This window comes from Ahaetulla prasina, chromosome 6, assembly GCF_028640845.1.
Source record: "Ahaetulla prasina isolate Xishuangbanna chromosome 6, ASM2864084v1, whole genome shotgun sequence".
NCBI classification, from domain to species: Eukaryota; Metazoa; Chordata; class Lepidosauria; order Squamata; family Colubridae; genus Ahaetulla; species Ahaetulla prasina.
In genome coordinates, this window is record NC_080544.1 from 72,334,514 (window position 1) to 72,361,378 (window position 26,865).

The 26,865-nt window shown below is 38.0% G+C and overlaps 1 protein-coding gene across 17 annotated transcripts in view; it reads right to left on the minus strand.

Annotated features, from left to right (window-relative positions):
- Nucleotides 1-26,865, minus strand: part of NMNAT3 (nicotinamide nucleotide adenylyltransferase 3) — a 77,298-nt gene that overhangs the window by 38,562 nt on the left and 11,871 nt on the right. For 11 of the 17 annotated variants that reach the window (XR_009155719.1, XM_058188230.1, XM_058188227.1 and 8 more), the window contains exons 2-4: nt 20,050-20,192; nt 6,323-6,506; nt 2,261-2,370 (exon numbers count right to left, since the gene is read on the minus strand). Coding sequence is in view for 16 of the 17 variants with exons in the window: in XM_058188230.1 (XP_058044213.1) it covers nt 2,261-2,370; nt 6,323-6,506; nt 20,050-20,158 (403 nt within the window). In the remaining variant the exon portion in view is untranslated. Of the gene's footprint in view, nt 1-2,260; nt 2,371-4,312; nt 4,526-6,322; nt 6,507-20,049; nt 20,193-26,865 lie in introns of those variants that run through there. The other 6 variants (XM_058188220.1, XM_058188219.1, XM_058188221.1 and 3 more) reach the window with 3 other exon arrangements.

A 26,865-nucleotide genomic window follows, 5' to 3' on the forward strand; every position in this document is an offset into this window, starting at 1 on the left:
AAGTAGTTAACTTTTTATTTTACAGCTATATCTGCTATACCGTTTTATCTGAAGAATGGGATAAAGGTGCTTTATATAAAATGAATATTGAATTAAGCTCCTGTTTTCTGGAAAGTTATTGCTTGAAAATTTTTGTCTTGAAATAGGTCATTGGTTCACCTAAGCCATAATGCATCATGGCTGCTCTAGAAACCTTTTCCAATATTTGTTGGCTACAACCTTTTATATGGAAATGCCAGATTCTAATCCTTCTGAATTATAAACTTAATTGCATGCTGGATGTTTTTACATAACAATATGATTAGAATGACTCCTTGGAAATTGCATTCTATATTAGCCTAAGGTACCCCCAGCTATGGATTTTTAATTTCAATCACAATGAATTCATTGGAATTAAACATATTAGCTGGGTTTGGTTTATATTTTGAAAATGAACGGACTTCAAATGTACTAATATTATCTCTTTTTTAAAAAAGAAGGAAAAATCTAAAACCAGCAATGGGAGATGAGGAGGCATCAAAGGCATAAATCAGGATATGTACTGAAGTCTGTATGGCAGATTTTTCCTGAGTAAACAAAACAAAGAACTTTGAGAGGTGACATTAAATGAAGTAATGGAGAAAAGATGTATTTCCTGACAGTCACAGAATAAAACCTATGAGAAAAATAGGTACCATTTAAAAAAAAATATATCAAATATTGATATGTAGCCAAAACTGAACAGCTAAATGGCTTTTCAAAGAAGGCTGACAAAAGAATAAACTTCAATAGGAAGAAAAGTGAGCATATAATATCCTTTACTTTTGAGAGCTACTGTTAAATAACGATCTTGCACTTTCACAACAGATAATAGCTTTTGCTGAAGTCAAGTGCCTATAATAATACTCCAGCTCTTGAGCCTTTGTTTTTGTACACTTCTGACTGGCGTTATCAGAATCAATACTGATAGTGCAAACGTTATTATAGCACCCCCAAGACCTTTCCAGAAGGTTAGCCAGGTTAGACAATGGAGATATTACCAACAGCACAAAAGAAAGATAGATTTAACACCCAAAAAAATCTTATTAGAAGGTGGAGCTTTTAGACAACCAAGGAAACAATGTGTAAATTATTTGGCTGAATTGAAATTAAAATAGGTATTCCATCCTAAAGAAATAACTGTGCATATAATGCTAAATTAGTGACCCTAAACAGAAATGCAAAGAACTACAATAGTAAGTTGAAGAAAAAGAGACATAAAACAATAAGAATCCTTAAAAATGCCTGAGAAGGTTTTGTCTTTTTGAAGGCAAACTGCAAATAACTGAAATCTTCTCAAGCTATGTTAAACTAAGAATGTAGAAATATTTTCTCAATAGGCTTAGAAATTAACTTGATTGACTGTGTCATATCAAGAAAGGGAATTTTTACAACACCCCAAGTCCAACTTTTCCAGTTTGCAAAATGCATTGTTAGGTAGAGCTGTGCATAATCCAATCAGTGCTGAAAGATTCCACTGATATTTTTAAAACTGGTCGTGACATGTTTGATACCTATCAATTACTTTACCTGTACATACAATCTCCATCCTTTAAAGCAGACAGTCTAAATGTGAGCTACTGAATTGGTAAAAGCATAGACAAATCATTTAGACATTTTAAACAGTTGGGCTTCTCCTACATTTTGAGGTTCGGCTTTTTTATTGTCTTTTATTTAATACTATAGAACAGCATCATTCTCTATTACTGAATAGGTTTACTGAATAAGTTTCAGATACTGAAAGATGGATTGTTTTCCTTAGCCAGATGAATTCAGACCTTCAAAAATTTTTTCAGAAGGAATCAGGTTATTCTCAGAACCTTAATATAAGCTAAGAACACTATCTTTTTTCAAGAAAAATTAAAGAATACCTGAAGTTACACTTTATACTTTGTTCAAAAACTCTCAAAAGATCCATTCTCTGTCTTCGAAGACATTCTAGGACAGACATTGTGTGACTTGAACATTAGCTTTTATTTGTCACTATCTGGATTTTATTATTCTTCGACAGATCTCTTACATTGTATTTTCTGTCTCTAGTGCAAAATATAACTCGGTTATTACAATATTTGTTTAGCCTTCAAATTCTGATGCAGTTATAACTTCTAATTATCGTGCTTAATCTTCAAGGACTATTCAGATTCTTTATCTCCTTTCATTTGTTTTTTATTGTGAATCATGAAGTAGAAGAAAAAGGTGACTGTACATTCTATGACCTACAACAGAATTATATTAAACAAACCTGTAACTGATGATCTGATTGATGGGTCAGCTGCTTCTTGTTTGGGCCAAGTATTTTCTCTACACAGTTTTCTGATATTGTGTGATTTAAGTAGCTCTTTGTAATGATGCCTGCACAAAATAAAGGTGTCGGTATAAGGTAATTCTCTCAGGGATACATTTTGTGATTATTTTTTATTGCCACTTTCTAAAATTCAATCGGCTTGTTGCCAACTTCAGGTCAGAGTTTAATGACAGGGTTGGAGAATTCGCCAGATTAATTTTGCATATTGCAAGATGTGTGCGAACAGTACTTCACACTCTTGTTCAATTGGAATATATACTGACCATTTGTTATTTATACAATCTCTTAGGAATAGGTGATAGATGACATAAAATAGCATTTTGTTGGATCACTTCTTAACAAAATAAATGAAATAATTTTCATATATTACTTAAAAAGCTGCAATGAAATCACTTAAAACAATTAAATAATTGTTAACAAATGCTTATAATTTAAGCCAAGTGCCAAATATCTGTCAGCTCATGTTAAACTTTGTGGGGAATGCTGACACTGTACCCAAAAAGTGTGAGAGAGTTTCCCAAATTCTAAGAGTTGCCTTAAATTTATTTTATTTTATTTATTTATTTATCATATTTGTATACCGCCCTATCTCCCTAGGGACTCAGGGCGGTTCACAGGCGAATAAAAAGGTACATATAGATACAGAGTAAAATAACAGTTAAAAAGCTTATTCTACATGGCCCAATTTTTTAAAAAACAATATAAATAATAAAACCCATTAAAACCAATTTAAAATTTAAAATCTAATCCAGTCCTGCACAGATGAATAGATGTGTTTTAAGCTCGCGACAGAAGGTTCGGAGGTCCGGAAGTTGACGAAGTCCTGGGGGGAGTTCGTTCCAGAGGGTGGGAGCCCCCACAGAGAAGGCCCTTCCCCTGGATGTCGCCAGACGGCACTGGCTAGCTGACGGCACCCTGAGGAGTCCCTCTCTGTGAGAGCGCACGGGTCGGTGAGAGGTATTCGGTCGCAGCAGGCGGTCCCGTAAATAGCCCGGCCCTATGCCATGGAGCGCTTTAAAGGTGGTTACCAAGACCTTGAAGCGCACCCGGAAGGCCACAGGCAGCCAGTGCAGTCTGCGCAGGAGAGGTGTCACATGGGAGCCACGAGGGGCTCCCTCTATCACCCGCGCAGCCACATTCTGAACTAACTGAAGCCTCCGGATGCCCCTCAAGGGGAGCCCCATGTAGAGAGCATTGCAGTAATCCAGACGAGACGTCACGAGGGCGTGAGTGACCGTGCATAGGGCATCCCGGTCTAGAAAGGGGCGCAACTTCCCAAAATGCAATGACTAAAAAATGATATTTCTATTCCCATTTATTCTGGGAAGAATGAGGATCTGGAGAACAATAGGAAAACTATTTGTCCCTCTAATGCTTTCAATATTTTGTAACATTACTGTGTTTTAATTTATTTAATTTCTAACCCAATTTTCTACCCTAATGATTAATCACAATTTTTTTTTACAAAAAATAGAGTATTATAAGAAGCATGTTAAAATTAACAGTACCTTAGGTACTAAAATATGTTAATAATTAAAAACCTGCAAAAAGAGATGCTGCTGTTTCTTACTTTTTAAAAACATGTAGAGAATGGAAAACAAATATATGAGGGACTATATTGCAGTCTGGGAGCAAAAACTTCCATTGAAGACTTTCCAATTGATTTTCCTTAAAATGGAAATAACAAATTACTTGTTAATGGAAGTCCTTTGAGTGATTATCTGTGAATATACAAAGATGGATGATGCAGCTGAACAGAACCATTCATAATATTCTAGAGTTTACAAAATTCTTGGTAGGAGCCTCTGCTCTCCCATTCTTACCATAAATGACTAATTGCAACTGACATAAAACATCTTTAATTTCTTCTGAGCCTGGTTCAGAATAATCAAGGAGGAAGACTGAAGTCCCACAAACCCGAGTGAGGACAGATTCTCAAATAACCACTCTTGTTCCAATCATGGTCTTGGTGACTAGCTAGCTTATTACCTGGAAAGAGTGTCTAGTAGTCTTAAGGTGGCAAAGAAAGGCCTGGTTTTCCAAGATTGCATTTCATTGAGAATAGAATCCAGCCAATGATCAGTCCAATCCTCCTTCTTTGCCCTATTTTCCCCTCAACAACCATGCTGTGGGGTGAACTGGGATGAGTGTGTATGATTGGCCCAAGATCATCCAGTCAGTTTTTAATTCCATGAAGATAGGCTGCAGATGTTATTGTTATAGACACAGAATGAGTGCAACATTAAGGAATTTGAAATTTTATAATCCACAATACTAAACATTTGCTAGACAAGGTTTAGACTTAGAACATGAAAGTAAAATTTCATCAATATGTAAAAGATTGAATAGTAGGAATTTCAATCAGAAATATTAAATTCAATATTAAATTCCCTTTGAATATTACTCCCACAATTGATATAAGATGTTTTATCATGATATATTATTACTCTTTTGTTTTTGTTCCTCTGTTCACATTTAATACATATGGCAAAACATGTTTTGAATACTTTGTATAGCCCTATTACTTAGTATTAATCTAATTAATCTGATATCATGAATGGATGACAAATCTAGTTATCACCTGTTCAGAGAAAATACAATGCAACTTGAGATTTTAAGAATGTAAACCTTTCTCTCTGGAATAATGGCTAATTAATTTGGGAAAATATGCTTTGATATCTTGAATAACTTCATATTTAAAATGTAAATTTATGCACAATTTAATCTTATTTAAAAATCACTTTTGTTATTACATGGGACTGTGCTGCAAATTGAGTTCTATATGCATTATTTACTATATTCTCTTAGTGTATTTTGTAGTGTTTAATTTACTTTTTTGATATTGATTTTAAGTTTGTTAATCAGCGATTTTATTGTTCTGTTGAGATATTTTTTGGACAGAAATATGGTTATGAAATGACTAATATTACTCTAAGTTGTAAATGGTATACTAGAATACTTGTATTTAATCTTTACACACTGCCCAGAATCACTTGTGTTAGACTGGCAACCATATCAATCATACCAGCAAGTTAAATGGTACATTTGATGTGCTGGTTAAGTGCAATTTTCTAGATATCCAACCATACTATATTGCTTACATTGTTTTTTCCCTTGTCCTATGATATTTTCTACATTTCTTTAAATGTGCCAAAATTGCAGATATCTATTTATCTGAAAAATGAACCAAATGAGTCCCTGAAATAGAAGGTGCTGTAAGGCCCTTCAGTTCAGGAACTTAGTAATTGCTGTCTACACAAGAACTATATAGCATACTAAGGGCTAAACGAAAAGGATGTTAGATTTGCAAGTCCAGCAGTGGAGGAACTAATAGGAATGGAACAGATGGAAATCAAGCAGGTCAGAACTTTTCAAAGGCCTTGGCCATGTTTTAAGCAACTTTCCTTGTGCTGACAGCAGTATGACAGACGGCACTGGATTTTCTGCATGAAAATCAAGTCATTTTTTCCCAAGCAAACATATGTTATGGTATTAGGAAAAAAATAACAAGGACTGCAAGCCAAGTAAAGAGAAAAATCCTTTTTATCAGAGTATAAGTTATATATAATTGACATACATAGTTTCTTATAGAAATTTAAAATGAAAAATTCTGAGAATATACAGAATCTTGCATTTTCAGTAATCAAATGAATTCCAGAACAATGTTCTATTTTGGGACCTAGATATGATAGCAACACAGTACTATACCTAGGTTTTTTTTTATGTCAAGAGAAATGTCCTTATAATAGCCCTGAAAAGAATTAAGAATTTTAAAAAAAGGAAAAGTAAATGTCTGAGAGGAGGGGGAGGAGGGCAGGAATTGTTAAAAGTTATTAGTCTACCTTATTTTTATCTTCCATATATGAAAGGACTCTAATTACAACTGGTTTTTTCTAAGCAAAATAAAGTTTGCTATCTTCCTTGCTTGTGGATTAAATATTTTACTAAAATATTTGATTAAATTCTACTATCAGTGGCAGCAACTATCAATAATATTACCTTAGTACTATGAGAGTCTCAGTCCACTGACTTTGCTCACTCTCCCAAGGATCCACCCTGATCCAGTCAGATGTTTCAACTGCAAGCCGAACCATTGCGACTCGATGCTTTGCTGCTACCAATCCTTGCTTCCCATAGTTGTCACTAACTGGTGAAATTATACCTTCTATCACATGGTACTTTCCTAGATAGAGAAAAAAAATATATAAACAATCCAATGTTTATGCCTTTTCTTGCAATAGTGATAAATGATGAACTGAGAAATTCTTCACTGTGTGAACAATAAAAATTATTGTTCCCTTTTTCTTGCAATTAAATTACTGAAAGTTCTGTTACTGAAGCATTACTGGTAAGTTATTTATTTAAAATATTTATAGCCACACATCTTATACTGAATTCTGGGTAGCTCCCAAGCAACAGTTATAACAGCATCATTGTAGTATATATTGCAATATGTCATTGGTCCACAGACAGATGGACAGATAGATGTATGTATGTGTGTGTGTATATATTTATATATGACAGACAGATGTGTGTGTATGTGTGTATGTGTGTATGTGTATTATACATACATACATATACATATATATACATATATATATATATATATATATATATATATATGTATGTATGTATGTATGTATGTATGTATGTATGTATGTATGTATATGTATATATGTAGGTCTTTGGTTATTCGGGTTTTCTCCCGCGTAAAATTGGAAGTGTCTTGGCGACGTTCAACGAAGTCTCATTCGTTATCTTTAGGCTAGGTGTTTACAGCTTCGTGCTTCTGGGAGCAATGTGTGAACAATGTGTAAACTCGTGACGTCTCGCCTGGATTACTGCAATGCTCTCTACATGGGGCTCCCCTTGAAGGGCATCCGGAGGCTGCAGTTAGTCCAGAATGCGGCTGCGCGGGTGATAGATGGAGCCCCCCGTGGCTCCCGTATAACACCCATCCTGCGCAGGCTGCACTGGCTACCTGTGGCTTTCCGGGTGCGCTTCAAGGTTCTGGTGACCACCTTTAAAGCGCTCCATGGCATTGGGCCGGGTTACTTACGGGACCGCCTACTGCTACCGAATATCTCTCACCGACCCGTGCGCTCTCACAGAGAGGGTCTCCTCAGGGTGCCGTCAGCGTGGCAATGTCGTCTGGCGACACCCAGGGGAAGGGCCTTCTCTGTGGGGCCCCCACCCTCTGGAATGAACTACCCCCCGGACTTCGTCAGCTGGACCTCGGACCTTCCGCTGGGCTTAAAACATATTTATTTAACTGTGCAGGACTGAGCTAGATTTTAAATTATCGGTTTTAAATTGGGTTTTATTCTATATTTTTAATTCTAAATTAACGGGCTTTTTAGAATAAGTTTTTTAATTGTTTTTTATATTGTATTTATGTGTTTTTAAATGCCTGTACACCGCCCTGAGTCCTTCGGGAGATAGGGCGGTATATAAATTTGATTAAATAAATAAATAAATAAATAAATAAACACCTAGCCTGAAGATGACGAATGAGACTTCGTTGAAATGTCGCCAAGACACTTCCAATTTTACGCGGGAGAAAACCCGAATAACCAAAGACCTACATACAAACACCCGCAAAAACCTCAGAAAACACACACACACACACACACACACACACACACACATATATATATATATGTAGATCTTTGGTTATTCGGGTTTTTTCCTGTGTAAAATTGGAAGGGTCTTGGCGACGTTGATGAAGTCTCATTCGTCATCTTCAGCTTCAGCCGTGCTTCCCAGAAGCACGAAGCTGAAGCCTGAAGATGACGAATGAGACTTCAAACGCCGCCAAGACACTTCCAATTTTACGAGGAGAAAACCCGAATAACCAAAGATCTACATACAAACACCAAAAACCTCAGAAAACACACACACACACACACACACACACACATATATATATAGATCTTTGGTTATTGGGTTTTCCTGTAAAATTGGAAGTGTCTTGGCGACGTTTGATGAAGTCTCATTCGTCATCTTCAGGCTTCAGCCGTGCTTCCCAGAAGCACGAAGCTGAAGCCTGAAGATGACGAATGAGACTTCGTCGAAACGTCGCCAAGACACTTCCAATTTTACGCAGGAGAAAACCCGAATAACCAAAGATCTACATACAAACACCCGCGAAAACCTCAGAAAACAAATATATATATTAATATATATATTAGACAGATGTGTGTGTGTATGTGACAAATAGGAAAAATCTGGCACCTTAATAAACTTTAACCACAGTCCACCACAAAAACACTCTTATCCAACAAGTGTTTAGGGGAAAAGCCAGGTCTTAAGTGATCCTTGGAAAGCTAGTATGCTAGGGACCTGCCAAACTTCAGGAAGAAGGTGTTCCATTGGGCATGGGCTGCCATTGAAAAGGTATGATCCTCACATCCCCAAATAAGGCAATATTTAAGGGAAGGGACTAGGACCATGATGGTGAACCTATGGCACGCGTGCCGGAAGTGGCATGCAGAGCCATTTTTCCAGGCACGCAGAGCCGTCGCCCATTGCTCTTCCGGGTTTCAGTTCGCCGGCCAGCTACTTTTTATACACACGGGTGCATTGGAAACTGGAAGAGTAGCCACCCATTGCGCATGCACGCTCCAGGAAGCCGATCTACCTGTTTCCAGTGTGCGCATGCGCATTGGCCACTTGGTCTCCTGATTTCTGGTGTGCATATGTGCGTGAAGACCAGCAGTGGCAAGAGCAATGGGCCCGCATGCCAAAAGACACGGAGTGGGGAGGCCAGATCTGTCGGCCAGAACAGGCGGGTTGGGTTTTCCCTCCCTCCCCACCTGAGCAGGCTTCTTGCATGGCTCCAGGCGGTCTGGAGCATCTGGCCGGTTTGGGTGCCCAGAAGAGCTGGCCAGCCCCTGCGCAGCCTTCCCTGCCACTTCTGCGAAGCTCAATCGCTTCCTGGCCAGTGCGCTGTCCCTAGTGTTCTTCCTGGGCAGCCCCGCCGCCGAAGAGCAGCAGCAATTCCAGCTGCAGGGGGAAGAGCAACAGTGACTGGCCAGCTTGGGCACATGGGGCAGCATTTGCTGGGTGGGCAGCTGGCTGCCCCACCCGTTGCTCCTTCCCTTAGCCATGTTTGACTTCAACGAGTTTGAGCAGCAGCTAAATGAAAAGAAACAGGGTAAGCAAGCATGGTTGGGGGCAAGCAAGTTGGCCAGGTTCAACACCAGAGGGAGAAAAGAACTACGCAATGGCAGCAGCTGTCCCCCTCCCCTCCCCTGGCGAGGCAACATGGTTCTTGGCACGAGGCAGCCGGTTTGCTCAAGTACCCCAACTTGCTAAGCGAGGGAAAAGCAGCAATCTCAGCTTAAAAGGAAAAAAAACCCTCAGAACGCAAGGCCTTTGCTGCCCTGCCTGGACTCCTCCCTGCTGGAGCCTTGGCGGCTTCGTGACTCCCCTGCCAGTCCACCATCCGCAGGCTTCCCCAGGTAATTGCCAGCTGGGCTTTCTGTGGGCCACAGCCGGGCAGGGCCCAACACTGCTTTTCTTTTGCCTGGTGGTTCATGCCGAGAACCGCGTCGCCATGGCTGACTGCAAGTCTTTTGTCGAGCTTGGCACATGTAGCCGGGAATGGAAGGTAACCACGTACCAGCCATTCCCTGGCGAGACAAAGCAGCGGCTCTAGGCCCCGTCCCCTTGGCCTCCGAATGTGCAGCCTCTGCCATCCTGCTTGGGTTCCTCCCCACTGGGAGCCACCAGCCAAGCAGATGCGGCTGATGGGACTTTGGCGGACCAGCAGCCAGTAAGGAGGGGGGCTGGGCTGCCTGCGCAGGTGAACCCATGGCTGCCGTCAAAGCAGGGCTGAGAAACCTTCTTGGCACGCTCCGCCAACTGCGCGGGTCCCCTAGCTCTGACCCTTGCTGCCTCCTCCTGCTGCAGCCAGAGAGTCCAACTTGGCTTGGCTAGTGGCACAGCGGCAGGCATGGCGGGAGTCAGGTGGAAGTCTTGCACTGCCAGCGGGTGCACCCATTACCCACCCTGCACCATGCCTGCCACTGCACGGTAGGCTGAGTCAACGCCAAAGGGAAGATGCAGCTGGCGGGGCTTTGGCGGACTAAAGCCTCAAAGACAAAGTGGCAGGCATGGCAGGGTGCTGCTTCACCTGCGGTTGAGGCCGTTGCCCGACCTCTGGCATGCCCGCCACTGTGCTGCTGACTGAGCCAACACTGAAGAGCAAGTGCGGCTGGCAGGGCTTTGGGCTCAAAGGTGCGGTTGGCAGGGCTTTGGGCAGGGCTTTGGGCTTTGGCCCCACCATGCCTGCCACTTTGGTCTTTAGTCCCCTAAAGTCCCGCCAGCTGCACCTGCTCTTTGGCGTTGGCTCAACCGGCGGCGCAGCGGTGGGCATGGTGGAGGTCGGGTAACGGGCCAAACCGCAGGCAGAGCAGAACCCCCGCCTGATGCCCACCACGCTTGCTGCTGCGCCCCCCCCAAGTTGAGTCAGGCTCTCCAGCTGCCGCTGGGGGAGGCAGCGGTGGCCAGAGCCAGGGGACCCATGCGTCCAGTGGGGTGTGCCAAGAGGGTTTCTTGGCCCCGCTTTGACGGTTGCCACAGGGTCATCTGCGCAGGCAGCCCAGCCTCCCTGTCTCACCAGCTGCTGGTCTTCCAAAGCTCCTCCAGCTGCACCTGCTTGGCCAGTGGCTCCCAGACAGGAGGAGCTAAGGGAGGGCGGTGGAGGTTGCACGTTCGGAGGCCAAGGTGGTGGGGCCGAGAGCCACTGCTTTGTCTCACCAGGGAATGGGCTGGTACGCGGTTGCCTTCCATCCCAGTGACGCATGCCGAGCTCACCAAAAGACTTGCAGTCAGCCAGGTGAGCATGGCGATGTGGTTCTCGGCACGAGGCAGCTGGGTAGCTCAAGTGCCCCGGACCCACCAGGCGAGAGAAAAGCAGTGGCAGGCCCTGCTCATCTGTGGCCCACAGAAAGCCCAGTTGGCAAGTGGCTGGGGAAGCTTGCAGGCGGTAGACAGGCATGGGAGTCACAAAGCCACCAAACCAACTCAGACTGAGAGGCCACTGGTCTTTGGTCACCTGGCTCCTTTTGTAGTCCACACATGTATTGAAAATGACAGATGAATAAAATTTCCAAAGTGAAACAATCTCAGCTTAAAAGGAAAAAAATAGTTATCTCAGCTGAGAGTAAAAAAAAAAATGCTGCACCGTGCGCTGGTCAGTTGGGCAGGGGGGCAAGGAAGCCCCGGCCTGCCCGTCCTTGCCACCGCCACCCCCTCTCCCCCGGCGGCTGTTGTTCTGCTGCTTCCGGGCATGGAGCAGGCCATTTGTGCTGGCAAAGGTTGGTGCAGGAGGCTTTCCAGACCCAAAACAGGGCGCGGGGGTGCGCATGAACAGGGGGGTTGGGGCACATGCATGGGCTGGGAGTGGTAATGTGCACATGCACAGTGGGTGCACATTGCATTATGGGTGCTGGCACACATGTGTGCTATTGCGCATCTGCGCGCACTTCTGGCACCCAAGGGAAAAAAGGTTCGCCATCACTGGATTAGGAGCATACTGACCCTATCTAATCTGTTAGGACAGGAAGATATCCTTAGGGAGAGGGTCCTGAACTTTACTTAAAAGAAGAGCAGATGCTCATAAAACATTCTGCAAATGCAAACATTTTTCATCTATAATAATAACAACAGAGTTGGAAGGGACCTTGGAGGCCTTCTAGTCCAACCCCCTGCCCAGGCAGGAAACCCTACATCATCTCAGACAGATGGTTATCCAACATTTTCTTAAAAATTTCCAGCGTTGGAGCATTCACAACTTCCGCAGGCAAGTCGTTCCACTTATTAATTGTTCTAACTGTCAGGAAATTTCTCCTTAGTTCTAAGTTGCTTCTTTCCTTGATCAGTTTCCACCCATTGCTTCTTGTTCTACCCTCAGGTGCTTTGGAGAACAGCCCAACTCCCACTATAGTTATTCTAATCCTATAATGTATATAGTTATACATTAGTTATACTAATCCTATAATGTATATAGAATTAGAATAACTGAAGATTGGGTTAATGATTAATTCAAATATGTACCAGAAATATAAGAACAGCTTCAACATAACCTAGCTAATGTATGCTTTTATCTGATAGCTATTTGCTTCTTGGAATAATCCATTCTAGTTACAATCTTGTACTTATAAAGTAACAGTGCCATGTGTTTTAAAATGTTTTCTGCAAATCTTCATAATAGTGTTAGCCAGTGAAAAAAGTAATTATCACAGATTTTAGACCATGTGTGAATAGCTACAGGGGACTAATTTAATTAATATCATGTGCTGCCATCTCTCTATATGAATGACAATGTTAATTAAAAGGTAAAGTCAAGAATCTCCAAGAATGTTCTGAAATATAATTAATTAATGTCTACTTCAAGGCAGATGATAAAGTTCATAATTCAGATGAATAAAAGTCACTGTGATGTTTAATAACACTTTTTTCTTATAAATTATAAGAATAAATTTTCTTATAAATTATAAGCAAGAAAAACGAAAGTCTTTGAAATACTATTCCTATTTCCCCAAATTGAGCTGAAGTTACATTTTAAGTTTAATAAATCTAAGGCATAAAATAAATATTAGATTTAAGCCCACTTTTCTTCCATGACTTAAAACAGCAGTTTCTCCTACCAACGTTTCTACAATGTGATATTGTAGAGATGTGAGAGTGATTTCCCCAAACTTCTTATAGAGTTATTTGTAGAATACCATACATTTATAGAAATAGACAATCCCTCTTTTGATCATTAAACTATCCGCAGCTTTTGAGATGTTCACATATCAACTTGGATATGTCAAAGTTCACATATCAACTTTGCTCCTGCTCTTTTGCTTTTTGTTCCACTTGTCACATTTAACACACATGGCAAAACATGTTTGGATTGCTTTGCATAGTCCTATTACTTAACATTAGTCTATCCAACTTGGTACAATGAATAGATGAGAAATCTACCACCACCCATTAAGAAAAGTATTTTTCAGAGAAAATACTATGCAACTTGAGGCAAAACCTATTACTGAACTTATTTATTTATATATTTATATACCATCTTCCCATCAAGTCACTGAAGTTATACTTTGTTTTAAAATAAAGTAATCTTCATTTAATGACCCACTCATTCAGTGATCATTGGGTCACTGAACAAGTAATAGTTATGACTGAATCTTGTACATGCACATACAAATTCAATGGTAAACTGGCAAGAAGTTGGAAGTCACACGAGGTCCTTGCTTAATGACCCAGTCGGTGTTCACTTAATAATGGCAAGTGTGATTGTCATGTCATTAACCAGCTCAGTTACATGATTTTTGAACTTACGAATGTGTTGCTTAACAACCAAGTTCTTGGTCCCAATTACCATTGTTAGTTGAGGACTACCTGTACTGAAATTTTAGAACATATTTTTCTCAACTTAATTAAAATTCTATTCAGGAATGCATGGTACCAGCTCAATAACCTGTTCTTCTATTCTGGTACCTTCCATTTGGACACAGATATCCTAAATTAACAATAAAAGGGGGGGGGGAAAGGCTATCCAGTAGTTTTCTCAAAGGGCTGATATTTCTTGTGTATTGATAGCGTGTGCTTCCTGACCTGTTTAATTTCTGGCTGCATTGGCAGCTATAGAGGAACATAGTAAAGAGAAAAGTGAAAACATTGTTAAATAAACTACTGTGGTTCAAGGGTCAAACCAAATAAAGTAATGGGACAAAAGTTGCAATAGTAATAGGAGATGATTAAGCAGCTAGTACAAATATTTTATTTTATTTATTTATTTATTTATTTATTTATTTATTTATTTATTTATTTATTTATTTATTTATTTATAAATATAACCGGGAGCTTTGCATAAAAGACCAAGAAGGATTTACAACATGAAGGAATGGGCAATACAAATTTCATTTCAAGAGTCTCACTGAGTTTGGTCAAAGATAATACTTAAGAAAGTGAGTCCCAGTCTGCAGCATAAATGTATATTTGATTTATTTGCCACTCATCTTGCGAAGCAATTTGAGGAAGCTAAGCAATAAAAAAAATCCACTGTATAATAACAAAAAACAAAATGATAAAAGCACATGAAAACAGAAACAGAGGAAACAATGGCATTTAAGGGTAAACCCATCAGAACAAAATTACATAGCTCATCAGTTCAACACCCTCCAAATCCCCATGGCATTTCTCCTGGTGAAATAGTGCTTCAAAAAGCATGTGCTACAACAGAGAAGATACGCTTTCTGAGTCCTACTAGATGACACTCTTCAAGCAACAGGGCCAGCAAGAGGCAGTTCTAATGGTATTGTTAGAAACAATTGGAGTGATGTAATCTCTAGCTCATTTTTGAATGGTTTTACTGACAACCAGAATTTGAATTGCACCTCAAAAACTATTGTGAACCAATGCTGCTAATGTAACAAAAGTGTAAAATGGATGTATTGAGGAATGCCCATAATTTCTCACTATTGCATTTTATACAAGCCATACGGGTCTGGATGGGGAGGAACAGGCTCAAACTTAATCCCTCCAAGACGGAGTGGCTGTGGATGCCGGCACCCCGGTACAGTCAGCTGCAGATGCGGCTGTCTGTTGGGGGCAAGTTGTTGGCCCCGATGGAGAGGGTGCGCAACTTGGGCATGCTCCTGGATGGGCGGTTGTCTTTTGAAGAACATTTGACGACCGTCTCCAGGAGAGCTTTCTATCAGGTTCGCCTGATCCGCCAGTTGCATCCCTTACTGGACCGGGATGCCCCATGCATGGTCACTCATGCTCTCGTTACCTCTCGCTTGGACTACTGCAATGCTCTCTACATGGGGCTCCCCTTGAAGAGCACTCGGAGACTCCAGCTAGTCCAGAATGCGGCTGCGCAGGTTATTGAGGGAGCAGTTCGGAGCTCCCACGTAACACCTATCCTGCGCAGACTGCACTGGCTACCTGTTGTCTTCCGGGTGCGCTTCAAGGTATTGGTTACCACCTTTAAAGCGCTCCATGGCTTAGGACCGGGATACTTACGGGACCGTCTACTGCCGTCTTCTACCTCCCAGCGACCGGTGCGTTCCCACAGAGAGGGACTCCTTAGGGTGCCGTCAGCCAAACAATGTCGGCTGGCGGCCCCCAGGGGGAGGGCCTTCTCTGTGGGGGCTCCTACCCTGTGGAACGAGCTTCCCCCTGGACTTCGACAATTACCTGACCTTAGGACCTTTCGCTGCGAACTTAAAACCTATTTATTTCGCATGGCTGGATTGGCTTGATTGTTAAAATTTTAATTTAATTTAATGGGTTTTAAATTTCTGTAATTTTATAGGGTGTAATTTGTATTTTAAATTTCTTTGGCCAATTGAATAAGTTTTTTAAGGGTTGTTCTTAATATTGTATGTGTTTGTGTTTGTATTTTATTTGGTTGTTCACCGCCCTGAGTCCTTCGGGAGAAGGGCGGTATACAAATTAAAATATTATTATTATTATTATTATTATTATTATTATTATTATTATTATTATTATTATTATTATTATTATTATTATTATTATTATTATTATACTAGTTGCAAGTTCTGGATGTTCTTCAAAGGCAGTACTATGTATAGCACATAACAATAACCTACTCATAAACATGAGTGTCTGTTTGCAGTACAGAAAGGGGTGAAATTGGTGTACTACCCTGTTTCCCGCAAAATAAGATATTCCCTGCTAATAAACCCAATCAGGCTTTTGAGCGCATGGCAATAAGGCCAAGCGCTTATTTCAGGATTCAAAAAAATATAAGACAGGGTCTTATTTTCGGGAAAACATGGTATACATTGGTGTACTATATAAAGTTTTCAAAAGGCCTTGAACAGCTGTTGAAAATCCAGGATTTTTCAAGTATATATGCCAGTTCTATCTGAAGTAGTGTTAACTCATTCAGAACTAAAGATGGAAAATGATTTATTTTTATGTATTTTTATTTATTTTATTTGTCACAACAGTATATGTAAGCATAAGCATGAAAATAACTATATAATATATAAGCATATATATATGCATAAGTATGTAATAACTATATTAATTGGATATAATGAAAGGGAACAAAAGGACAGGAACGGTAGGCATGCTTGTGCTCTTATGCACGCCCCTTACAGACCTCTTAGGAATGGGATTGGATCCAGAAGACCTAAAACTTAAAGATGCTCAGTTTGCTAGGGTTGATCTGAGCTCAATTATTCTCTATACACATATCACAGTCTTCAGACACTGAGAGAGGACCTTCACAACATTACTTAGTCAGCTAAAGACAGATAAGTATAGCTGGACATCATTAGCACACATATTTCTCTTAAAATGAGAAGGTTGGAGATAAAGTGAAAATATTCCAGAAGTTGGGGTCTAGTGATGGTTTTTTGAGGAAGGGATACATAATAAAACAAAGAAGCATACTTTTGGAGCTTTAGAAGCAATTTCTAGAGAGGACCTTCCATTATTAAACAGATTTGTTTTGTTTTTTTAAAAAGCTAAACCAACTATAAACACAATATAAAGGGTATTAAATTTATGTTTACAGAAGCCTCTGCATTTCAGAAGTTTGAAAATGATATTGATGCAAGTCTAAAGAGATTGATGCTAAAATGAAGCTGTAATCTTTTCTTTAGATTACATGATAATATCTTACCATGCAGTATTTAATTTTCCCAAGTTTCTGGAAAATTATTATTACAGAATAAATATTCTGTAATGGAAAATAAAAAATAAACTCCTGCCAGCAATTGTTGTGACATTAATAAATTCTAAGCACCTGTGAGCAGACAGTTTCTTCTCATAGCTGTTGGTTTAAATAGAATGTAATAGTATTCTCAACAACAGAATCGTTGAGAAAATGAGGAAGAGAATAGTAGCACATAGACTATTTCATTCCTGTAACCTAAAATCTTAAAAGATGTTCCGCATCTGTTTGAGGATTAAAGGGCAATTTCTCATATGGTTGTTATCAGAACTACATCTTGCTGCTAAAAAGCCTTTTTATGTCTATCTACTGACAACATGTGGCATCCTTTTGATTACAATACAAACATGTAACAAAAAGAAAGAACAAAAAGGTAAGAATCTAAATGTTTCTTGGAATTCCATCGGTAGCATTATTTTCTATTATCATCAAATGTTGGTGATTTTAGTATTCTAAATAAGGTCTGCAATATTGTGTCCGTATGTCCGTGTCTATGTGTCTGTCTCAGTTCAGTGGATTTTACATTGCCAATCACTACCACAAATATTAATAGAGCTCATAAAGACATATGGTATTTCAGGATATGTCAAGCAGTAGCTAAATCCATTTCTGTATCTCTATATTACACATTGTAAGATTATTCTTAATCAACTGAATTATTAAAGTAGTGATGTAGTAATGAATTACATAGATGCATAGCTTTGAAATTTAAAAAAAATCTTCAGGGTAAACAAGATTCTGATAAATGTTACACTGCAAATGTTGTCTCTAAAACTGAATTTAATTTGAACTGTATAATATTAAAGAAAAACTAACAGCAAATAGTCAAGAGTAACTACTCTTGATAATATTTTATTTTGAAGTATTATATGTGTGGCATATTTGTGTAATCTTTTATTCCTTCCATAAGATTGAGGATATTGAAGGAAAAGGTTTAATTTTTAAACAGAATATTGCCAGCTCCAACACTTTCAGCTTCAACATGTCTTAGAAGAGCTACATCCATACATTTAGCATCCATCTCAGTTGGTGAGCAACCCTTTAGTTCTGTATTTTCTCCCCAAATTCATTCTACATTCTTCCCATGATTTCACTCTACAGGGAATGATTACATTAAAGGTAAAATATATAGATCACTTTTGACATCTTTAAATCATAGCAAGTGGTGCAAGATAATAATGTACAGAGGAACACATGAGTGGAGAGTGTTAGCAGTAAGAGATTGCCAAAAGATATTTAGTACCATCAGCCAGGACTAAAAGTCATTCATAGAACAATAAATTGAATCACATTAAAAAAAATCCTAAGCAAGCATGATAAGGCATGGAAAATATATAAGGTTGCATATTAATAATAAAAATCAGTAGGATGTATTATTCACTAATATACAGACCTATCCATTATATATAAGAAATTATTTCATAAAACAGAACGTGCCTGAGTTTTTGTTCCTTAACTGAAATTAGAGATAATGAAGGAAATACTGTGTTAAATGGTGATGAAACAAATCCTTCTTTCTATCCCCTAAAAGTAAATAAAATTCAAAGGAAATTTTAAGAATATACCTGAACTTTACCACTACAAGCCCTTGTTTTTGCAGGATAAAAGATCTAATAAACCTCAAGATAAGCTCATTTCCACCCTGTTCTGTTTACACATGGGAATTAGATAGAATGAAACCTCTGTAAAAACCTTGCTTTGAATAAAATAATATTTTAATTATCTAGGCAAGAAGATACCCAGGGTATCATTTTATCCTAACAATTTCTAAGATCCTTACTCAATTATTCTTTCCAGGACAACAAAGCCATTTTTCAGCTAATATATATATTTAATATTAACAAAAAAAAAAAGATATTTAAACATGATTTAGATACCAAACTTTTCTTGTAACACTATAAAAAGAGACCAGTATTGGCAAAAGTGAAAATAGAAAGCTCTTCATTAAACACTGAAAGGATCTCATTATATATAGCTGCATGTTCTATTCTAAGAAAAATTACCAGATGCCATCAGTAAGAGTCAACAAAAGAATGAAAAAATAATTTTAAAAAAGGAATGCATTGGGGGGAAAAATAGCCTTCCTTTTAAATCTTATCTAGCATTGTGAGAATTATCTACCATTTCCAAAATTAACAGAGATACCAATATGTTCACTATATGTATCATCATTGAAAACTTTACCATTTATCTGAAAGCTTCTGGTTAACCTTGAAATCTAAGCGTGTGAGTGACTTTATGTAGCAGTATACCATTAAAACAACATTTCTAGATTGCCCATCATTGACTGCTATTGCCTGTAAACTATTTCCTGATGCTTTCCAAGCATTCATGTCTTACAGTCCATTTATTAGTGATATTGAGACTGAATGAACCTGCTCATCCATATCTTAGATCATTGCTAGTGCTTGAGTGAACATGACCCAGTCAACTACCTGGATCATTAGCTACTTGGATCATTACAGCCGAACACAGAAGCAGCTAAAACATGGTTTTTCCTCTTCTGTAATTTCTATTTTGAAGAAACAGTTCAAAGTCATAATGAATACATAGAGGTTTTTTCCCCCCTGATTTCTCTTCCTAGTTAAAATTGCAGACGATATCACTTCTTTAGCTTAAGTGATAAAATTAGCATACAGATGTGACATTGCAGTTTAAGTGTTTCATGACACCTTGAAAAGAGAAAGAGAGAGAATCTGGGATAGGAGTTAAGACCCCCTTCATCACAAATTAGTCTGCAATTATTCTATTGAACCATTGGCGAAACTTAATTATACTGATGGGGAACAATTTTATATTTCCTTATCATCAGTTTTATTTCAAGAAGGAGTAAATGTGTAAACTTTCAGTTTAGATGCTGTGAAGTAGTTGGTCTAAGTCTTGAACTTTTAATTAACAGAAATTAAAATGTGTTGAAACAATGTGGAATGTTGCTCCATTTTTGGAGATACAAATGATTCCTTATTGCAACACAGCTCACTCAGTTTTTGGAGACATTAAATAAACTAACCTGTTTGATGAAGGTGATCTCTTGCTAGTTCAAATAATCGCATGTGCATATTTGTTATGGGATTAAAGGAGCCACAGGCAAGAAGAATGAGGGGTGTCAGATGTTTCATTGAGCCAAGTAATGTTCAGTAGCACACCATTTATCTGAAAGGGGAAAATAACAATTGTAACAATTCATCCAGCTTTCTCAATTATTTCCAAAAATAATAAGTAATCACCTCACTTCCAGAGAAAGAAGATTCCATAAGGCTGGCACCATGGCAGAAGAGACCCCCCCCCCCCGCTCCTGGGACCTGCCAAGTGTAATTTCCTAACAGACAAGATCCAGTTATCAGCACCTTGATATCAAAATTATTCAGAACAATTTTAACAGGTTCAGAGAAGGACAACAAGGATGGACAAGTGAAACAACCAGGCATGTTTGGGATTAAGAAGAAAATCTAGATGTGTTAGATGTGTTAATAGCCATTCTTCAAACACCTAGAAAGATGTCACACAGAAGAAAGCCAAGATCTCTTCTTTGTTTTTCTATAGTGCAGGATAGATAATTATGAAGTTAAGTTATAGGAAGGCAGATTTCAATTAAACATTAGGGGGGAAAATTAACATCAGATTCAATAATGGTACAAATGACCCAGACAGGCAAAGACACCTTTCCTATATATTTTTTTAATTTGTGCACTGAGCAGGCAGTTGGATCTGATGTACTTGGCCAATTATATGATTCTGCATAGTTGCACATTGGTACGTCACACAAAATCAGGTAAGTATTCCAGGAACTGTTCCATTCTCCCATAGTTTTCAATCTGCATTTCATTTTTTTTCAGCATGCCATGTCTATCAAATTCAATTAATTCTCCTTGACCTTTTTTGTTCCATTCCTTTAGGCATTTTAATTCAAAAGCTATTTTGCACTTCCATAAACTTTTGTGATTTTTTTAAAAAACAAACAAACCTGCTGTTAAATTCTTTTTTAGTAGCTGGTGATGCTTTGACTATAGAAATAACATATTCTGAACATTGGAAATAGTAGGAACATTGGAAATAGACTGATACAACCCACTCAGGTTATGTCAGACTATATACACAAAAGACGTCCATATAAAATTATGTCAATCTATAAGATTGAATAATAGAATAACAAAGAAAAAAGCCAGGGTGGGGAGAGACATTTTTTAGCTCTCAGAGAAATCTAGTTACTTCTTCTGTAACTAGCTTTCCAAAGGTTAAAATATAATTTCTTTGTTTAAAGGCAAGGCTGGATTATTTATTTTACTTCGGAGAATGTTTCCTTAACTGTGCTAAAGAATGAAAAAGAAAAGTGTATCATTTTTTCTTATCTCAAGTCCAGAATTTCAAATTGTTTCCGATGTTCAACAATATTCTCTGTGTTAGTATGGCCTCTGATCCTTCTCAAACAGAAAAAAAAAAAGGAAATGTCTGTAGAATCCTCAGATGAACAAATTATTGGGTGTTTTTCATCTGTCTTCATATTCAAAAAACAGTTTGCTGCTACATGGCTTAAAGGTTGTAATGACAAGCTGCTTATTCTGATATTGGCAATTCTTTATAAGTAATTATTCTTCCAACTTCCATCATAAAAATTCTATTAAATTTGGGATCTTTAAATATAAACCAACCTACAGAAAATCTATTGTATTTTAAATAAAGACACTGAAGTAGAACATTAGATCAAAGAAAGAATCACAGCTGTAAGTATTATTGCTTTAAAGAAATACTTTAGAAATATAGCCTTTTCTTTGATAGTAACAGAGCACTGATAATGTGTGTACAATGACGAAGAAGGCAAAAGAAAGCCTATGGCTAAAAATACTCATTTCTATTCAGTAAGTATGTCAAATTAAGCATCCACATGGCTCCAGAAATCCTACACTGCAATACCACAAGCTGAGCATACTGTTCACAAATTTCCCAGCGATATTGCTGCTATTCATTTTGCATGATCTTGCATGCTTAAGTATTTAATTTTGGCTAATACTGTGGGCCAAAACAGTTGTGGAAGGCATTACATTTCTATCTAAAGAAAAGTTAGGAAGAATCTATACAATATTTACATGAGTATGTGAAGAAAGCTAGATAAACCATCTTTATTTCATACTCTTTTAACCTCTGTTTTCATGGCTACCCAGTATTGGTTATAAATAATTACTAAAATTTATAGAGTACAGTAATGAAAGCTGAAAAACTAAGTAAATTGCTTCCTTACTCAGCTCTATTTAGTGAAAATGCATAAGTGAATGTTTGTATTTTAAGGTTCATAAAATAACACAGTAAAGATTATGAATTATGTAATTAAACATTAAAACAGGTAATATACATAACCTAGTATCCAATACGAAAGAGTCAGAATACTGCAGAAAGGGAGAGAAATAATCACAGCTAGTTTTAAGTAGTGTCTGATTTATGCGTTACATTCTTCATACTGCATTAAGTGATCTTTATATCCCCTGAAAAGAACTGCAAGCCTACTGATTTGTCCTTGTTTTTCCTTTTATGTCCTCCTTTTGTACTGGTCCTCAGTGATTCTGATTATTTTAACCAGAAAGAAAAGACTTCTTGCTTAAGCAGAAGTTATTGCTAGGAAATTGGAGTGGATAAAAAGAGGAGGGTAGATATAGCTCCTTAACAGGTAATACCCACAACATACCTTTTCTGTCTGATCTAATGGGATGGAGTGGGCAGATGTAATTGGGGAGAGGTGATCCCTGAAATAACCTGGCCCCATGCCATCCAGGTCAAAACCAGCACTTTGAACTGGACCCTTCTGCAACAATTAACATTATCACAGGTTACAATCATCTATCCCCTGAATTTGAAAAACTGCTCAGAGAGAAATTGTACAAAAGTTGTAATCTCACGAGAGCCTCACCTCAAAACCTGTTCAGGGTTTCTTATCTTAATACAGGTATATGTAAATATTACATATCTGGGACAGTTATTTTCCATGGATTGACTTAGAAACAGCTACACAACTTAATCATGTGAGCTGCACTTGGTAGAGGAACTGTTGATTCTGCCCCCAGAAGAATGAATGGAATAGAACAGGGTTATTATTTAGCAATTCCAGTTGTGTAGATGGCCACAGGAATAATTACTTACAGTATGGCTTCCTCAGTGAATGAATGTACTGTGCTATAATGAATAGATAACTAGGAAGAAAGACCAGTAGTATATCAAATACCACAACCCTCTTCCTCAAAAGTTGTAAAGAATTATACATAAGGGATCACTAAAATTTGGAATGATAATTAAATACATTTATTTGTTTGAAGGTACTTAAAATCTGGACTCTTCTGCATATCTAGTCTTCATTTTATTTGAATTTAAATGCAAATGACATGAAATCTGTTTTGTCTTTTCTCAGCTTACTATTTTTAGATTGCAACCCCAAAATTCCAATACAGTCTCTGGTTATATCATCTCATAGCTAAACTATTCTTACATACAATTAGGGAGTTAAATTGTAGATTGCCAAACCCAGGAATTAACTATTTTATAAATGATACATCAATGTTTTGGCCCAATTTTAGTCAATACTTAGAGAATACCTAATTTTATTTATTTTGATCATTCAGGGGTGGAAATCCATCCTTGGTTTTAGGCCCATTCACACAAGAAGACATTTTCACTGTAGTGCTAACTTTTTATTTAAATTTAAAGCACCTTCCTAACATATAAATCCCTCTAGAAGTTAGCTTTTTCTTTGAAGACTTCAACATCATGTTATTCCTGCACAAACAAGGAAAACTTAAGGTTTTTCGAGTTATATTCCTTAACAAATAAGTCAGTAGTAATTGCCATTTTATGCAACGTATTTTTGCTCTTCATGAAACTTTCTATATTCTAAAACTGGTTTACTGCTGTTGAATCAACTTGTATTAGATAAACCTGGGTAAAACAATACATTGACAGAGGGTTTTTTAAACAATTTTTTTGTATAGTTATGTAAAGTTAATACCAGGAAACCTTGAAATGGATTTCCCCCAAAGATCACGCATAGATACTTGCCCAGACTTTAGGTGGTCACCAGGCAGTAATAAGCTAGAAGTTTTGGTCAGGAACCTTCATTAAGAAATAGTCAATAATTTCTATTCTTTTTCCCCCATTCTATATGCAAAACAAGTTAAGTTTCACAGAACTGTTACTCAATGAGTCTTACATAGTCTAAGCAATGCAATCATACCAGCTAATTATGTTTTATTCCTGTTAAATCTGCTCATCTATCCCAGAAAAATATGTAAAACATCAATAATTCCTAATCATAGTCTATGTATTAAGGGACACTTCCCCATAACACATAAACAGTAAAATTGGAGTCTTTTATCTTCATCTTTCATCTTCTACAGTATCACAATTGCATGAAAGAATATCCAGAAAAAGGGAAATTCTTAAAAGCAGGGACGGCATAAACAAGGAAGAAGAAAAATACTCATGTAGCAAGATAATTTCTCTGTGTGGTAAAATCAGGCTTAGAGTCATGTAAACACCAAGAAGCTCCAACCAAGCCTAATCGAAACACTTGAATGCAGGCATATCTGCCTTATAGGTGAAAACATATAAAAGAACAGAGTGTTAAGCTGTGAAGAAGGTTGTTACTGGACATTGCTGGATCTGCTTTTGCACAGCATGGCCTATGTGTAGGTGATGGAATCTTCAGTTGAAGAACCAGCAGGACAATGCACAGCCATTGGTGAGATCTGCTGAAAGATTAGCTGGAAGAAAGTAAGGCTGCTTTTAGAGAACATTACTAAGAATAGCGCAACAAAGATTCTGGAATTTAGAAAGGAGTTATATTTGTCTTCTTCCCAGTCTCCCCAGTCAAGATACAAGTCATCCCAGAAGTGAAAGTATAATGCTCTGTGATTAAATGCTCTGTAAAGCACATATGTGCTAGTCATTCCCGACTCCAGGGAGCAGTGCTCATTTCCGTTTCAAAGCCAAAGAGCCAGCACTGTCCGAAGATGTCTCTGTGGTCATAAACTACTATGACTAAATGGCAAAGGAGCACAGAATGCTGTTACCTTCCCACCAAAGGTGGTCCCTATTTTTTCTACTTGCATTTTTTACGTGCTTTCAAACTGCTAGGTTGGCGGAAGCTGGGACAAGTACTGGGAGCTCACCCCATTATGTGGCACTAGGGATGCGAACTGCTGAACTGCTGACCTTTTGATTGACAAGCTTAGTGTTTTAGCCACTAAGCCACTGCATCCCTGCTCTCTGATTAAGAGACTTTAAAAAGACTCCATTTGGAATTTTCTGTGTAGAATTCCATATGTATAATTTGTTAAATCAACTTCACTTTATCTATGATTATGCATAAATTATATACCTAAAATGCCACAACAGTAAACATTATAATTTAGAGAAAAGCAATGTATATAAATCTGCAGTTTGTGTCCCTTTTGTTAAACCTCTTACAAATACATAGTTTTGATCAATATGGAAATTATAATTCAGCTGTAATATTTTAAACATTCACACAACATGTGTTGATGTCCAAGATTGTTTTTCCAAACTTGTTACAAAATTTAACCATTCACCTTTTTAAAATCAAATATATCCCCTATTAACATTAATAGATCAAAAACATACGGATGGTTAAATCAAAATCTTTTCACAGTGGACCTTAAGAGTTTTAAAAGTTTTCTATGTTAAACTGCAAATTGTGTTTTTTATCATTTCTATCGTGGGAGTTGGCAAATGGGCACATATAAGTAAATACTGCTAAAATTATTTAGCATGTAAGATTATATGTTAAAAGCTCTGATAATTATTTTTCAGTTGCAGACAGACCAATGGCATTTTTATATTTTTAATAAAAAGCAGCAGTTTTAATCAGCAAATGGCAGTAGGTCATCCATGGGGATAACTCATAACACTCAACCTACACTCTATTTTTCTATCATTAATATTAAAGGTCTGAGAGGTTAATTGAGAAAGGAATTATCTGTAGAACAGCCTAAGATTGCTTTCAGTTTAGCATTGTATGATTATCTGACGTTAGTTCAAACTTAACACTTTAAAGATATATTTAAAACAAATATTCCAAACTCAAATTTTCATCTCTATATTTAATTGTAAAACAACTTTAATCTTAACTTGGGGGGAGGAATAGCAAATTTTAAAAAAAGTAGTTTAATTCAAAGCCAATGCAGAAGGTTTAGCCAGGATGAGCTAAACGTTCAGAGGCTTTTTGGCTATTTGATCAAAGAAGCTGCCAGATCTGCTATCACACACTTCAGCCCTGTTTCTTATGATGGCATCCTGCCATAAAAGGAAGAGGGGGAGTAGGGGAAGATGGGAAGACAGGAATCAGAGGTACCCAGAAAAATAGGAGCTGCGGTGACACAGTGGTTAGAATGCATACTGCAGGCTACTTCTGCTGCCTGCCTGCAATTTGGCAGTTTGAATCTCACCAGGCTCAAGGTAGATTCAATCTTCCGAGGTCAGTAAAATGAGGAACCAGATTGTTGAGAGAAATATGCTGATTCTGTAAACTGCTTAGAGAGGACTGTAAAGACTGTGAAGCAGTATGTAAGTCTAAATACTATTGCTATTGCTACCAACCCAAGATAAGAGACAATGGTTGAAAGATCCAAGGACACAGAATGGAATACTGTCTTGGCTATCAAAGAGGTGCCAAACTTTAGAACTGTTACCAAAATATAGTGAATACATTAACAAAATGACCAAGTAGGGGAGGGCCTGGGAAAAGGGAAAACAACTGGGTTTATGCAGGAATATTCAGATCTAGCTTTGCTTACACTTTAACCACGTGGCTTTAAAAAAGTATACC